At 35.3% G+C, this 14713-nt stretch overlaps 1 protein-coding gene across 1 annotated transcript; it reads left to right on the top strand.

The window, feature by feature from the left end:
* Nucleotides 1–1950: 1950 nt before the first annotated feature.
* Nucleotides 1951–11137, top strand: si:dkey-58f10.6 (uncharacterized protein LOC564033 homolog). Its single transcript, XM_052557127.1, has 7 exons — nt 1951–2261; nt 6485–6567; nt 6718–6921; nt 7034–7227; nt 9034–9096; nt 9186–9225; nt 9505–11137. Exons 2-7 carry the CDS (start codon nt 6498–6500, stop codon nt 10071–10073), a joined length of 1140 nt encoding a protein of 379 aa, XP_052413087.1. The 5' UTR covers nt 1951–2261; nt 6485–6497; the 3' UTR covers nt 10074–11137.
* Nucleotides 11138–14713: the final 3576 nt, after the last annotated feature.

Raw genomic sequence — 14713 nt, 5'->3', positions numbered from 1 at the left:
ATGGCGCGCTTAGGCCTCATCTGCCCGTATCACATGTGCGTCACAATCAGCCATCTTTCATAGCCGAATACACGACAAAAACCCATCAAAATAACACTTGTAAACTGTTTGAAGTAACTTTTAAACCTGAACATCAGTTATTTAATGCATTCACCTGATATTCCTCCCGTTTTAAACAGAGGATTAGCTTACATCTTATGTAAACTACTGCACATAATACAACAGCATTTGATGGTTAAAAACAATGTACAGAACATTTATACAAAGCAACATCTATAATTGAGGATTTAATAATTTTACTCACCAAGAGAAATCAATTTTTCTAATTATGAAGGTTTCAGATAGGCGACACTCCAACCTCTGCGAGTTTCTCTCTCTTCTGGTAACAGCTTGCACCAGCATCAATCGTGTAAAACGACTGATGATGTTCAATTCACATCTCTTCCCTCAAAACCTGTTATTTTCCTTAACACCAATGCTGAATTATATATTCTAATTTTGTTTTCTTCTTTTTTTCAGGACCGTGTCGCAGCTGCTGTTTCACACTCTGGCATCGCGCGTTCTCTCTCGCACTCCCGCGCACAGCTCCGATCATAGGGCGGGGCTAACTCTTCGCTCTCCTCATTGGACCAATTTTAACTTTGCTTTATTTGAATAATAATAATAAATATGTTTCTGAAATAGTTTTCTCTTTTTTTTAATGCATTTCCTATTTCAAAATGTTATGAAAATAAAGTGCTGATTTACATATTTACGAGTGTTATGGTATTTTTTTTCCTTTTCTATTTTACATTAACAGGGCTCTTAGTAACCTGGGTTACATTACAGTAAAGCTATTAACGTTTTCATAATAAACAAAATTCATAAAAATTGTGCAAAAGCAATTACTTGCTAAATGAAAGTTGTAGTATAACCAGCAGGAGAGCAGTGATGTGTGAACTGAATTTGGTGAAAGTACAGTGTGTTACAGTAAAGTTATTAATGTTTTCATAATATAAAATTTCATAAAAATTGTGCAAAATCAATTACTTGGTAAATGAAAGTTGTAGTACAACCAACAGGAGAGCAATGATGTGTGAACTGAATTTGCTGGAAGTACAGTGTGTAAAAGTAAAGTTATTAACTATTATGTTCAATAACGGTGAAGTTATTAACAATTTTTCATAATAAAAACTTATAAAAAATGTGCAAAAGCAATTACTTACAAAATGAAAGTTGTAGTATAACCAGCAAGAGAGAAGTGATGTGTGAACTGAATTTGGTGAAAGTACAGTGTGTCACAGTAAAGATATTAACATGTTTCATTATAAAAAAAAAAAAAAAAAAAAAACATTAAAAATGTGCCAGAGCAATTATTATCAATATGAGTGTTGTAGTTAAACCAGCAGGGGAGCAGTGATGTGTGAACTGAATTTAGTGGAAGTACAGTGCGTTACAGAAAAGTTATTAACTATAATGTTCAATAACGGTGAAGTTATTAACTATTTTTCATAATAAAAAATCTTTAAAAATGTCCAAAGCAATTACTTGCAAAATGAAAATTGTAGTATATCCAACAAAAGAGCAGTGATGTCTGAACTGAATTTAATGAAGGTACAGTTTGTTACAGTTAAGTTGTTAACTATTTTTCATAATAAAAAATCATAAAAAAAATGTGCAAAAAAAAGCATGTTTTTCCAAAATCAACGTTGTAGTAGAGCCAGTAGGAGAGCAGTGGTGTGTGAACTGAATTTGGTGACACTACAGTGTGTTACTATGAATTTATTGAATATTTTATTAGTAGACTTTTTTTTTCGTTTCGCACTTTGCAGACGGTCCCTTCGGACCAGCGCATTGAGATCAACGTATTTTTTACAGAGTGGAGGATCGTTTGTTTTCAGGCAAACTCTCTTTTAGCTCGTTTACTTCATCACTACGAGTGAAAAGAGGCCTAATTCGTGTACTAGCATTTGTTGTTCTAGAACTTGTTACTAGTATGAATTTAAATGTAGAGGTATCTAACTGAATTATTAAAGGCAATTACCGTAGACAAGTAATGCTGGGGAAAATTACGCTAATAGGGCATGCCATACAAGTTTGCAGCGCTACATTCCTGCTTTATGCACTATTTTTCACGGTGTATATTTATTGTATTATATTGTATTTTCCTTTTTATCTACTGGCTCTGAAAAGGTGAAAGTGAAAGAAGCAACGTGTTTTTACGTATAAAACTGAACGAAAGTGAAAGATTGTTATATAAAACAGAGCGGAGAGCAGTTCGGGTGAGTAGAAGTACTATCCTCTAATTTTATTCTGAGCCTCATAAACAACCTTTAAATGTATCACCAACTGTTGTGTATGCTTATGCATTAAAATAGGCTATCATGCATGAGGATTAATCTTTTCTTAAGGCTATCTATGCGTTGTTATAGGCGTCGACATCAGAAACCCCATTTTCGTATAAAATTCTGACAGCTTAAAGGGTTAGTTCACCCAGATAGCAAAATTATGTAATTAATAACTTACCCTCATGTTGTTTCAAACCCGTAAGACCTCCGTTTATCTGTGGAACACAGTTTAAGATATTTTAGATTTAGTCCGAGAGCTCTCAGTCCCTCCATTGAAGCTGTGTGTACGGTATACTGTCCATGTCCAGAAAGGTAAGAAAAAAATCATCAAAGTAGTCCATGTGACATCAGAGGGTCAGTTCGAATTTTTTGAAGCATCGAAAATACATTTTGGTCCAAAAATAGAAAAAACGACGACTTTATTCGACTTTATACACTGACTGAACTGCTGTGAAGAGAGAACTGAAGATGAACAACGAACTGAGCCAGATAACGAACAATAGACTGACTCGTTTACGAGTCAAGAACAGGTTGCATCGGTTTTCAGATCACCAGTAGTTCTTTCGGACAGTTCGATTCATTAAACCGGTTGAAGAAAACGGTTCACCGGTTCTTTTGTGCTCGACGTAATGGCGTCATTTGCGATGATTGCCCTTGATTCAAGCCTTCGGTTTACCCGCGCTCATAACATTAGCACAGAATCAGTTCAGAATCAATCACCAAAAGAATCAGTTCAGTTCAGTCGCTCTGTGTGTCGGTCTGCTTCACGCTGAATCACACATGCGCAGTATCATCAGCTCCTCGATTCTTCTTATCTGGCTCGGCTCGTGTTCATCTTCAGTTCTCTCTTCACAGCAGTTCAGTCAGTGTACTGTTTGAGTACATGAATTACTCTGGGATATTGGTTTGTTTGAGCTCAGAGGGAGTGTCAGCCACATTAAAAAAGTGAGCAGCATAAGTCATTTGTGGATTAATGCGTATAAGAGATGCGAACCGTCTAAAACGATTCAGTTCGATTTGGTGAACTGAATGATTCGTTCGGGAACCGGATATCCAGACTGCTTTTGATGATGACTACTTTGATGATGTTTTTCTTACCTTTCTGGACATGGACAGTATACCGTACACACAACTTCAATGGAGGGACTGAGAGCTCTCGGACTAAATCTAAAATATCTTAAACTGTGTTCCAAAGATAAACGGAGGTCTTACTTAATTTTAATTAATTTCATAATTTTGCTATCTGGGTGAACTAACCCTTTAATACAAACACAGCCATGTAATTCTGCACTAAACAAGACCTTGGATTTTGTGTCATTGCTGATTTCATTATAGTGTAGCAACATCTAGTTGACATTTTTTGCGTAAACAGACGCATAGTCATCTTCCATGACGTCGCAATTTGAATCACATGAATCATTTTTGAGTAGGGTATATTGAGGGAAAATGTATTTGATCCCCTGCTTATTTTTTATGGTAGGTTTATTTTAATGTGAAGTGGCATACAGCCTAGTGATCCATACTCAGAATTCGTGCTATGCATTTTACCCATCCAAAGTGCACACAAACACACACACACCAATCTTGCCTCATTGCGCAAAGTTGATCAAAGATCAGCCCAGAGGAGCTTGTTAATGATCTTAAGGCAGTTGGGATCAGATTCACCAAGCAAAACCTTGGTGACACACTACGCCCGCCGCAATGGACTGAAATCCTGCAACGCCCGCAAGGTCCCCCTCCTTAAGAAAGCACGTGTTCATGTTTAAAGTTTGCCAGTGAACATCTAAAAGATTCAGAGAAGGCTTGGGAGATAGAGATGGGAAGATTAACCGATTCTCTTGGTGCATCTGCAAAAAAGTAAACCATGCGATGCATTGGTTTAAAAAGTATAGGTGTATTCTTATGATAGCAGTAACTGTAAAGGGACTAATGTGTTGGGTAAACAAAAAGGTTAGCTAACGGTGTTTCATATAGCATTTAAAATGTAGTTGTAATGTAATGTTTTTAACTTTTAGTTTAGTGATCTTAATGCTTTAAAGAGCAATGTTAGTAGAGCAATAAAGTAATGCTATCTGTTCTAACTATGGCTGTCATAGAGAAAAAGGCTGCATGAATATGATAGTATGTGAGAGAATAAGTGGTAATTTCTATGCTTTCCTATTGTTCAGTGTTAGAGGAGCTCTGCTTAGTCTAACAGTTGGCCTGCCCTGGACCAGGTTAGCTTTCCAGCATTAGTTGCCACAGTGACTGATTTTGATCTTTGTTAAATTTGTATTTTGGAACCAAATCATTTGACAGTGAGTCAGACTAACTGAATCAAGCCTGGCCTATTTGGTAAATTTGTTTTATGAAACAGGCCTCAAGGCATTAGAAAATTCAGAAGACACATGAGTTAATGTATGATTTGGTGTCTGTCTGAACCAAAGGAATTAATGCGATCATACATTTCCACTGCATCATATTGCATTGAATCACGTGTTGAATTGGATCAGATTGAAATCTGATTGCATTGCATTAGAATAGGGGTGAATCGTATCACATCACATCGCATCACTACTTCATTTGTATCTTCGGTGTATCATATCTTTCAAGATGTGTATCGCATCGGCCTCAGTTATGGAAAAGCACATCCATAAGTGCTGTGTTCAGATGAGACCAAAATTGAGCTCTTTGGCATTAACTCGACTCGCTGTGTTTGGAGGGAGAGATATGCTGACATGACCCCTAGAACACCATCCCTACAGTCAAGCAAGGAGGTAGAAACATTATGCTTTGGGGATGTTTTTCTGCTAAGGGGTAATGGATGGGGGATTGGGGGGCATGTACTGTAAAATATTGAACGAGAACCTCCTTCCCTCAGCCAGAACACTGAAGATGGGTCATGGATGGGTCTTCCCAAGCGGCAAGGAAGTTGACCGGAAGTTGAAGACGTCGGGTGCCGCCATCTTGTAGCAGAACTTCACCTGTGTTAGCATCCCATTGACTCCCATTCATTTTGGCGTCACTTTGACGGCGAATAACTTTACATCTGAGGCATTTAAAGACTCCGTTTGTCCATTGTCTATTATTTATTACTAAAGATACACGACAATGTATAAAGGGCTCCATTAACTCTATGTTACATTATGGCCCCGTATAAACAGTTTTTGTAAAAATAGGCTAACGATTGCGTCATAACCACTCGACTCTCTGTCTCATTACCGTACAGACAGGAGGAGAAGCTCGCAGGCAATTAACTTAATATGGCATACTGCCGTTATATTTTAAAATACTATACAAAATAATTAATAAGAATACTTACTCCTGCTCACTTACGCCAAAGAACTCCCCGCTCAAGCTCGCAGTCTCTGTAAGATTAACGATGGCAGTTTGCACGCAGAGCCACTAGAAGATTTACATCTGTCAGACAGGTTGCTGACGTTATCAAGCATCGTTTGAGTCTGCGCATCAGAAACGGAAGAAAACGCTAAAAATGGGCTTCACTTGTCTCAGTTGAGTTCCAATGGGGTCGCTGTGTCCATTTCTTTTACTGTCTATGGGTCTTCCAGCATGTTAATGACCCAAAACATATCACTTAGCCAAAAAACTTCAATGTGATATAAAATCTGTGGAGGGAGCTGAAACTTTGAGTTGCTTAATGACAGCCAAGAAAACTTGAGGATTTAGAGAGGATCTGTAAAGAGGAGTGGATCGAAATCCCTCCTGATGTGTGCAAACCTGGTGACCAACTGCAAAAAAACATCTTACCTCTGTACCTGCCAACAAGGGTCTGCACCAAGTACTAAGTCATGTTTTGCTTGGGGGTCAAATACTGATTTCACTCATTGATATGCAAATCTATCTCTAACCTTAATATATATAGTGCATTTTTTCTGGATATTTTGGTTGCTATTATGTCTATATGTTAAATAAACCTACCATAAAATTTACAGACCTTTCATTTCTTTGTAAGTGGGCAAACTTACAAAATCAGCAGGGGATCAAATAATTATTTTCCCCACTGTTTTCATCTTTTCCAATACCCAGACTATGAAAATATAAAATATTGAAATATATAATAAATATTAACTATTAAATGCATAGAACAATCATAATCTAAACAACTGTATAACATGAAAATGATGATCAAGAATATTACAGTGTTCTGTCAATTTCAGAACTAAACTTAAAATGGATCCTAAAACAGACACTGAAGTGGACTCAACTGAAGAACAAAAAGACCAACGTCCTACAATTACTGGTAATGGAAACTGTAGAGCTTCAGTTCTTTTTATAAAGACTCTGTAATTAGATTGGATAAAGATAAAAACTGATGACTTTTGAGATGAGATAACCATGACTTATATTAATCAAGGATGTTACATTAACCAATACCTTTTTCCTCTTTAAGGAAATAAATATTTCATATTTTCACCTGGGAAGACATTCAAGGCTAAAGAGGACATCATAAGAAAAGCCCTTCAACAAAAATCAGGTCAACTCACAGAGGTGCTCACCGTGGAGGAGTGTGATGTCATTTTGGTTTTCTGTGTTATTGTTTCAAGGGCAGGAACTGACATTGATTCTGCACTGAATGAACTTAACGATCTCTCAGGTAATATGCTGCTACTTCATGTGTTATGTAATATCTTTAATTATCTCAAATTATTGTATTCATTTTATCAGTTGTTACTTATAACAACTTTTTGATCACTCCATTTTAACAGAGTCTAAACCGGCTGTTTTCATCGTGCTTCATCACACATTTGACGTAGAGAAGATTGTTCCAGACAGCAGCAGATTTGTGAGCAGGGAGAATACACTCACTGTGGACTGTCTGTTCCATGAGGATGAAGGATTCCCGGATTGTGTGAAGAATAGAAAAGCTCTGGCCAGAATCGATCAATGGCTGCAGCCACAGGTATCCAGTTCTTCAGCACAAAATATACATATTTAACAGTAAATGAAGTAAGTATGTTCTTAAAATGTATATGGTTTTAGGTAAATAAAAATCTCATGTTTAGAAATAGCCTATGGTGCATTAAGCATTTGCCCATAATTTTATTCATTAGCTCCACATAGATAAATGTAATAATAATAAAAAAAAGTTGTTCACAATTTCTATGACACCCCATTCTCTGAACCAAATTCTCAAAGGCCTAAACAATTTGCTGAATAAGTCATTCTTTCTACAAAACCTTAAAGAAGTTCTTATTTCTGACTATGCATTCAAAGTAACACGGGTAGCACAGGTGCACTTTTCAGTTTTGATATCAACAATGGGCTGAAACAATCAGAGAAGGAGAAGAAGAAGAGTATGTGTAAGAGATGGTGGACAAGGAAGATGAGAATGAGAGACAGCAAGGTGTGTTAGTGCTGTCAAGGCTATAGATCTAGCACACTAAAGTGTTTTTCCTTTGCCTGGCAAGAGATGACATTGCCTGTGATGTGGACAAAGTCCTTAGGCTGGACCCAACTCAAAGCTGTGACAACTTATAAGTGAAAGACAATATAGTGCAGCTCCAGTAAAGTGTTTAGAAGTAGGAGAGTGCAAGAGGCAGTATATTGTAACAACAGCCGTATTGGAGATGTTTGGAATTATAAACATTTCCATAAACAATTTATAATTAAAAACTATAATTTTTACAAATATGAACAATAAAATAAACAATATAATTGCAAGCAGTAAACGGTACAATCAGAATATACAATAAATAATACAGTAAACAGTATAAGCATGGGGGGGGGGGTCTTCTAACAATGGATGTACTGGTAACAATGCAGTGGGGAATGGAGCAGGAATCTGTTTAAACAGCCTTGAACATAAATCACTGTATAGGATGCTGATCTCCTGGAGCACAAAAGTGCTCTTTCTTACCTTTTTTTATAATCTAAAGAACCTTCTTTCCCCACAAAGAACCTTTTGTGAAACAGCTTTATTTTGTGTGGTTTGTAGAGTTACTAAAACAAAATTTTTAAAGTTAAATACATTTTAGAAATAAGTACTTGCTTTTGCACAAGATGTGTAATATTTTGCTTTTGTGCATGTTTTGTGGTTTTAATTGTAGAGTTTAAAGAAAGGGAGCCATACAGTAGTTTCTGAAGCTGTGTAAGCAAAATATGCATTCAAGTCAACTTTATTTATATGTTTTATACAATACAGATTGTTTCAAGGCAGTAAAAATCTGCTGTAAAGCAGCTCTAACAAACCAATGGTTTCATTATTCAGTGAGTTCAGTGTTGATCTGATTCAGTATAGTAACTGTAAAATTCATCAGTTGTTTATACAGTGATTTTTGTTTACGTTTTTTTTACGCAATTATCTCATTTTTAAAAGAGTAATTTTTAAAGAAGTGTTTGCCTTTGCCAAGAGATTAGTCATGTTTCTTTTATTGTATGTGTGTTATGTGTTTTTTTGTATGTTTAGAGAAAAGGAGCCATAGTTTTAGAAATTTTAAACAAATTTAAAAACTGTAAAAAAAAAAAAAAATGCTGAATGGATAAAAGAAGGAAATATGATCCTTAAACTTTTCAGAACAATCAATTTACATGGAAGAACAGTTAAATAACCTTTAAAAAAGATAAAAACAAAGTTAGCTACAAGCATATAAATGCAGCTAAGCTATTAAAAGTACTTGAAATAGTAAATTGATTGTAGTAAATCAAATGAATGTGAAACTAATGTGGATAAACTAGACTAACTAGGTTCATATTGTGGCATTTTAAGCTGGAGCAGACCGGGTGGATCCCAAGCTGGTTGTCCGAATATGTTCCATGCTTTAATTTTTGGGTAATGTAAACTGCAACTCTGTTAAATGGATTCACCATTTATATTCTGTAAACAAATATGTGTTGTAACACAGTTTTCTCACCCAATAGCATACACAAGTCGACACAGAAATGCTTAAAGAAACTTCCTGTGAGTATTTTTTTTTTTTAAATGGTGTAAGATGTTTTCATACTATAGTTATATTTCTGTAGTAAATTAGTTGAATGTAGCATAACATCTTCCAGGAGTTTTATAATATATGAAACAGGAAAAGAAGAACCCAAAATTATTTTTAAATCATTTTATTTAATAAAGGTTTTCAGTATTCGACTCCCTAAATTTTGTTGTTGTTGTGAGGGTTAACTTGACATCTATTTGATTTCTTAATTGACTTTGGATTGACTACCTAATGATTCATTCTTTTTACAGGTGAACCTATTCCTAAAGTTGAACCAGAATATACAATACTTGTCCTGCTGGGCATGTCTGTGCTTGAGAAGACTGCAGTGGAATACGTGATATTTGGCAGAGAGGAGAGTCTGTGTGATGCCTCTCCAGCCCCCCTGATGAAGATCACAGTAGATACTGGAGTGGTGGAGGGGGAGCAGGTGACCGTCATCAATACTGCTGGCTGGTTCAGCTCTTGGCTCTCCCTAGAGGAAATGAAACACAAAATACAATTCTGTATCAGTATGTCTTCTCATAGACCTTATGCTTTACTACTAGTCATACCAAAAGAGCAGTATTTTGAAGAGATAAAATGGAAGGAGGTTTTTGAGGAGAACTGGGAGAAGGTCATAATCCTTTTCACTGTTAAGGATGAAAAACAAAAGCAGGGCATCCAATACCAGGTCAACCAGACAAAACTTAGAAATCAGTTTCATATTCTCAATATTAGCAAGCCTGGGGATAGATCTCAGGTTTCAGAATTGCTGAAGCAGGTAAAGAAGACGGTGGCAGGAAATGGCGGGCAAAGTAGTTACTGTACACTGTTGTAAGCTCAGACTGAGATAGCAAGCTATTGCAAAATCTAAACAGCTGCACAGATGTGAAGATAGGAAATACATTGAAGTATAACTGCAAAATCTTTAACATGTAATTTGGATTACTGACGAGGTGATCAGAAATTATGAGGCATTTAATAAACAGAAAAAGACATTAGAACATAGTGAGTCTTTAAAATGGTAGATGATGGTCGAGTTTATTTGGTTCGCACTTTTCACAATAAACATTATTTTAAAGCAGCTTTATAGAAAATCACGATGTCAGTGTTTTTGATATACTAATACCATGCCTTCATGCCTTATAATCACATTTAACAGACTAAAGCTCTGTGTTATAGTTTATGTTTTATAAGCAATCAAGCAGTTCCGATTTGCTATGTACTGCTTAACAGGAGTATACTGTATGTATTTCAGTACGGTTAGGTATACTTATATAATTAATTATTATTTATTAATTTGTTAATCCAATTTATTAATTAATTATGTGGCAATATTGAGAAGAATTTATAACAATTTGGTGCAGTGAGAAGGCTTATCATTATTTGGTGATATGCGTCAATGCTATAAGCAGTTTAACTGAGGAGTTAACTGAAAGTTATGGCATAATACTTATACAGTACACACATACATACTACTTAATATCTTTAGTCTTTGGCATGGATTGCATAACGTAGAAAAACCTTTTCTCCTCTGTTATGTTGCTACAATGATGGAACTGTAAGATCCAAAAAACACTGCATGCAGTGGAATGAAATCAATATGTATTATATAAAAAAATTCATAGCTTTTATCCTGGAACAACAATCTATAATGGCTTGTTTCCTTTATGAACTGAATAAAAAAAAAAAATGTGTGTGTGTGATTGTCCTTTCAAACCATACATTTCCACAGGCCATTTCATTATGCATGATACTGGCAAAAAAAAAAAAAAAATGTACACAAGTGGAAATCTGAGTCAGTGCCCATATTTGAGAGTTGGCTCACAGACCTAAGTATTCTGTTACCCTCGAGGAGCTGAGATATAAGTTATATATATATATTTATAACTTCTTAAAGGCTTAGTGATCAAGGAAAGGTGTGTGCTCTGTGTGCTTCGTCTAGTCTTAGATATTGCTTGTTAGCTTATCAAGATACTGTAGTACTTCCGACAATCAGGGTAAAAAGATGGTTACCACCTTTTGTTTTGGTTTTTGTAGTATTAAAGTTACAGGGAACAAGTATCATCCTTAGAGATAGTAGTTAAGTGTCATTTGCAATCCTCTTCCATTCATGTAATCTTTTTACCTACTGTTAACTTTTTTTTTTTTTTTATTGACGCGCATGAGCGTGTACTTATAACATCTACGAATGAGGGCAGGGGTGAGGTTTTGTTTCTGACACTTATAATTGAACATATTGTGATTATTAATGTTTTCCTGTTTATGAAAAGCTAAAAAGAAAAAATACAGAAAAAAATTGTTGAATAAATGATTGCACAAAGAAAAAAAAAACATACATTTCCAACATATATTTCCTGTTAAGCAAATGAATGCAACACAAAGTTTCAAAGTATTCCGAATATTAAAGGCTTATTCTAAATTCTAAAACTGATCTGAATTAACACTGGGTTGTTTCAGGCTATACACTGTCTATGAAGATGAATTTGTGCTGATAGAGGAGTGAATAAAATATCTTGAAAGGCAATCGAGGAGGTTGAAATCATCCCTTCAAGACTTGAAATTGTGTAAGCACTATATTTTTTATTTAGTTTAAAAAAATTTTTTCTACTTTACCCTATTCTCCCAATTATGAGTATGCTGCGAAAAAAGGAATTATTGAGATCACGTCAAGCAAATGTATTGTACTTTCCTGTTTGAGAATCAAATTTGAAATACATTATCAGTTTCACTCAGCCTGTTTAGTATAAAGCAGAGCGTTTCTCAGAAGTGATTCGCTTTTGAGAAAGTCTCACATGGTTGCACGTCATCAAAATGCAGCAGCAAACAAAGAAAGACCTTGCATTAAATTTCCTGTCCTACTGATTACTGCTAAGAATATATTACAGTGGTTGCAATTATAATTCTGATGCAATGCCTGTTTATCGGTCTCGTGTAAGTCCTCTATTTGTATGATGAATAAAGGTGATCTCAGTGTGCTTTGCATTCATTTGTGACATACAGTATCTCCCTTTTTATGAATAATATTCAAAGCTGACAACATATTTAGGGTAACTTGCTTTGGTTTGTTATTCTTCTGAAGAATTTCAAAAAGGTTACATTATAAAAACAAAAATGAGGAGAAAATTTGGAGAAGTCTGGGTTTTAAAAAGTGCTTTTCAATAACTTGCAGCAGTAAATGTTGCAATGCAAAATGAAAAAAAACAAAAAAACAACAACAACAACATAATTTTGCTATATCAGCTGTTGAAGTACAGGCTACATTTTAGAGTGAATAGAGTGAAAAAAAGGGGGAAAAGCCATAACCCCATGTAGACACACATTTTAAGCTGGAATTTCTCCAAATTAGGCAAGTTCAGGATGGAGACTGTGCTGAGTAATACTGAAACTTCCTTACCATGTCACCACCGTATTAAACATTTAAGGATAGTGAAATCGAAAGTTAATTTTCTTCAGTAAAATAAGTACATTGATTTCTATTCTAAATATTTTTTCAAATTGCATCAGATCAGACATTTCCCAGTAGGCTAGGCACTGATAGTGCAGTGCTGTATACACTGTTGCCAAGTCCTTTCAATGGAAAGCAGCTAAAGCCTGCTTGAAAAGTTGCTAAATGTCGCTAGATGTTTGATGCCATACACAAAAATACACTGAAAAAGTCCATTTTTGTTTTTGTTTTTCTCTGACATAGTACACAGGCTCAATTAAATCTGTCATCAGAAAGAGATGTGTCTGAATATTTTGCTGGGTAATGATAATGATAATATTACTGAATGCACTGCAAATGCACATGGAAGCATTGATTTTAAGCTAGAATGCGCTAGAATGCGGAAAATGTACTGCTATTAAATTCTGTCATAATTTTCACACCCTCATGTTGTTATGACTGACTTACTTCTGTGGAGCACAAAAGAAGATTTTTTTTTTTAGAATGTTACCAAAACATTTTGCTTACCGGTGATTTCTACTGTATGGACAAAAATCTTTTGAATTTCTCAAATTATCATGTTCTGTTGTTCTGTGTTCCACAGAAGCAAGAATTTCATACAGGTTTAGAGTGAAATGATGATTTTAATTTTGGAGTGAACTGTCCCTTTAAGAACTTTAACCTTTGTGAATAGTAACACCTAACTTATGTAAGGCACTGGTATTTATCTTTAATCAGACTCTTATTGGATTAACATTTTATGTCAATTAAAATGAATCATAACTAAACATCAAAAGAAAAATAATGTATTAAAGCCATTCTGTTAAATTATCCTGACCTTTGTCCTAACGGCATTTATTATAATTCTTGCCTTGAATCCAATATTTAATTGACTATTGTAGCCTATTAGTAAGATGGTGGTAACAAGAAGCAAAACTGTGGTCCTTTTTACCATAATTATATGGTTTTTAAAATAAATATGTTCATTTCTTCCATTGCTTTTTGCAGTTTTGCATGCACTCTTTTTTTTTTAAAGAGCCTATGGGCAAAGGTCTCTCTCGCTTCTGTGATCTGCCAACTACTTGAAATGCCTGTTTATGTTTGGCATTGGCTAAGTTGCTGGATGTATAGATTATAGACTATATATATATATATATCTATATATATCTCTATATATATATATATATATATAGTCAAATACATATATACTTGCATTTGCGGTTTATGGTGACTCTCCATAGGTGTAGGCCTAATGGTTTTTATACTGTACAAACTGTATTTTCTATCACCTTACACCTAAACCTACACCTTACAATAAACTCAATATTTGAATTTCATAAAACACTGTTTTGTATGTTTTTTAAGCCTTTTGTTTTATGGGGACACAGGAAGTGTCCTCAGAATGTCATTATACCACATTTGTGTCCTCATATTTAGTTAGTTCTTCAGTTAAGGGTTGGTATGATGGGCAACATTATGCCTGCTAAGGATGATGTCAGTTTTGATAATAGGATTCAAAGGGATTTCCCATTATAGTACAGGCTATAAATACTATAAGCTTTTAGATTCACTTAGTCTGTTGTCACATTGGTCAAACATGAGCCGGTCCATCTATCTTCTGTCCTTGGTCTTTCTGATCTGCCTCACTTTCACTGAGGGTAAGATAGTTTGCATTATCCAGAATTGTATCACTCAAAGGGGGCCGCACACCGAACGAGAAGCGCAGCCCATCATCAGCTCATCGATTCATTAGAACCAAACGATTCATGATTTTGCCCACAGTGTGATTTTGAAGAAACCTCACATAAAAGTCTGACAGAATCCTAATTCAAAACTGGGAATCCAACTGCAAGAAAAATATGACAGCTGATCACCAAATACACACCTGGGGCTCGTTCTTCGTACGTCGCTAACTCAGTTAGCTGGATTTGAATGTTGACGATTTGGCGTGATCTTGGATCGTTTGGTTCTTCGAAGCTCATCCTGGAGCTGCTGTCATAGCAACAGGTCCATAAGCTTAAACCTGCTAGGGAGCAGGCTTATTTCATGTA

The sequence above is a fragment of the Carassius gibelio genome, chromosome B5, assembly GCF_023724105.1.
Source record: "Carassius gibelio isolate Cgi1373 ecotype wild population from Czech Republic chromosome B5, carGib1.2-hapl.c, whole genome shotgun sequence".
NCBI classification, from domain to species: domain Eukaryota; kingdom Metazoa; phylum Chordata; class Actinopteri; order Cypriniformes; family Cyprinidae; genus Carassius; species Carassius gibelio.
Note: the sequence above shows the minus strand (reverse complement) of the source record. Positions and strands in the feature narration are given on the sequence as shown.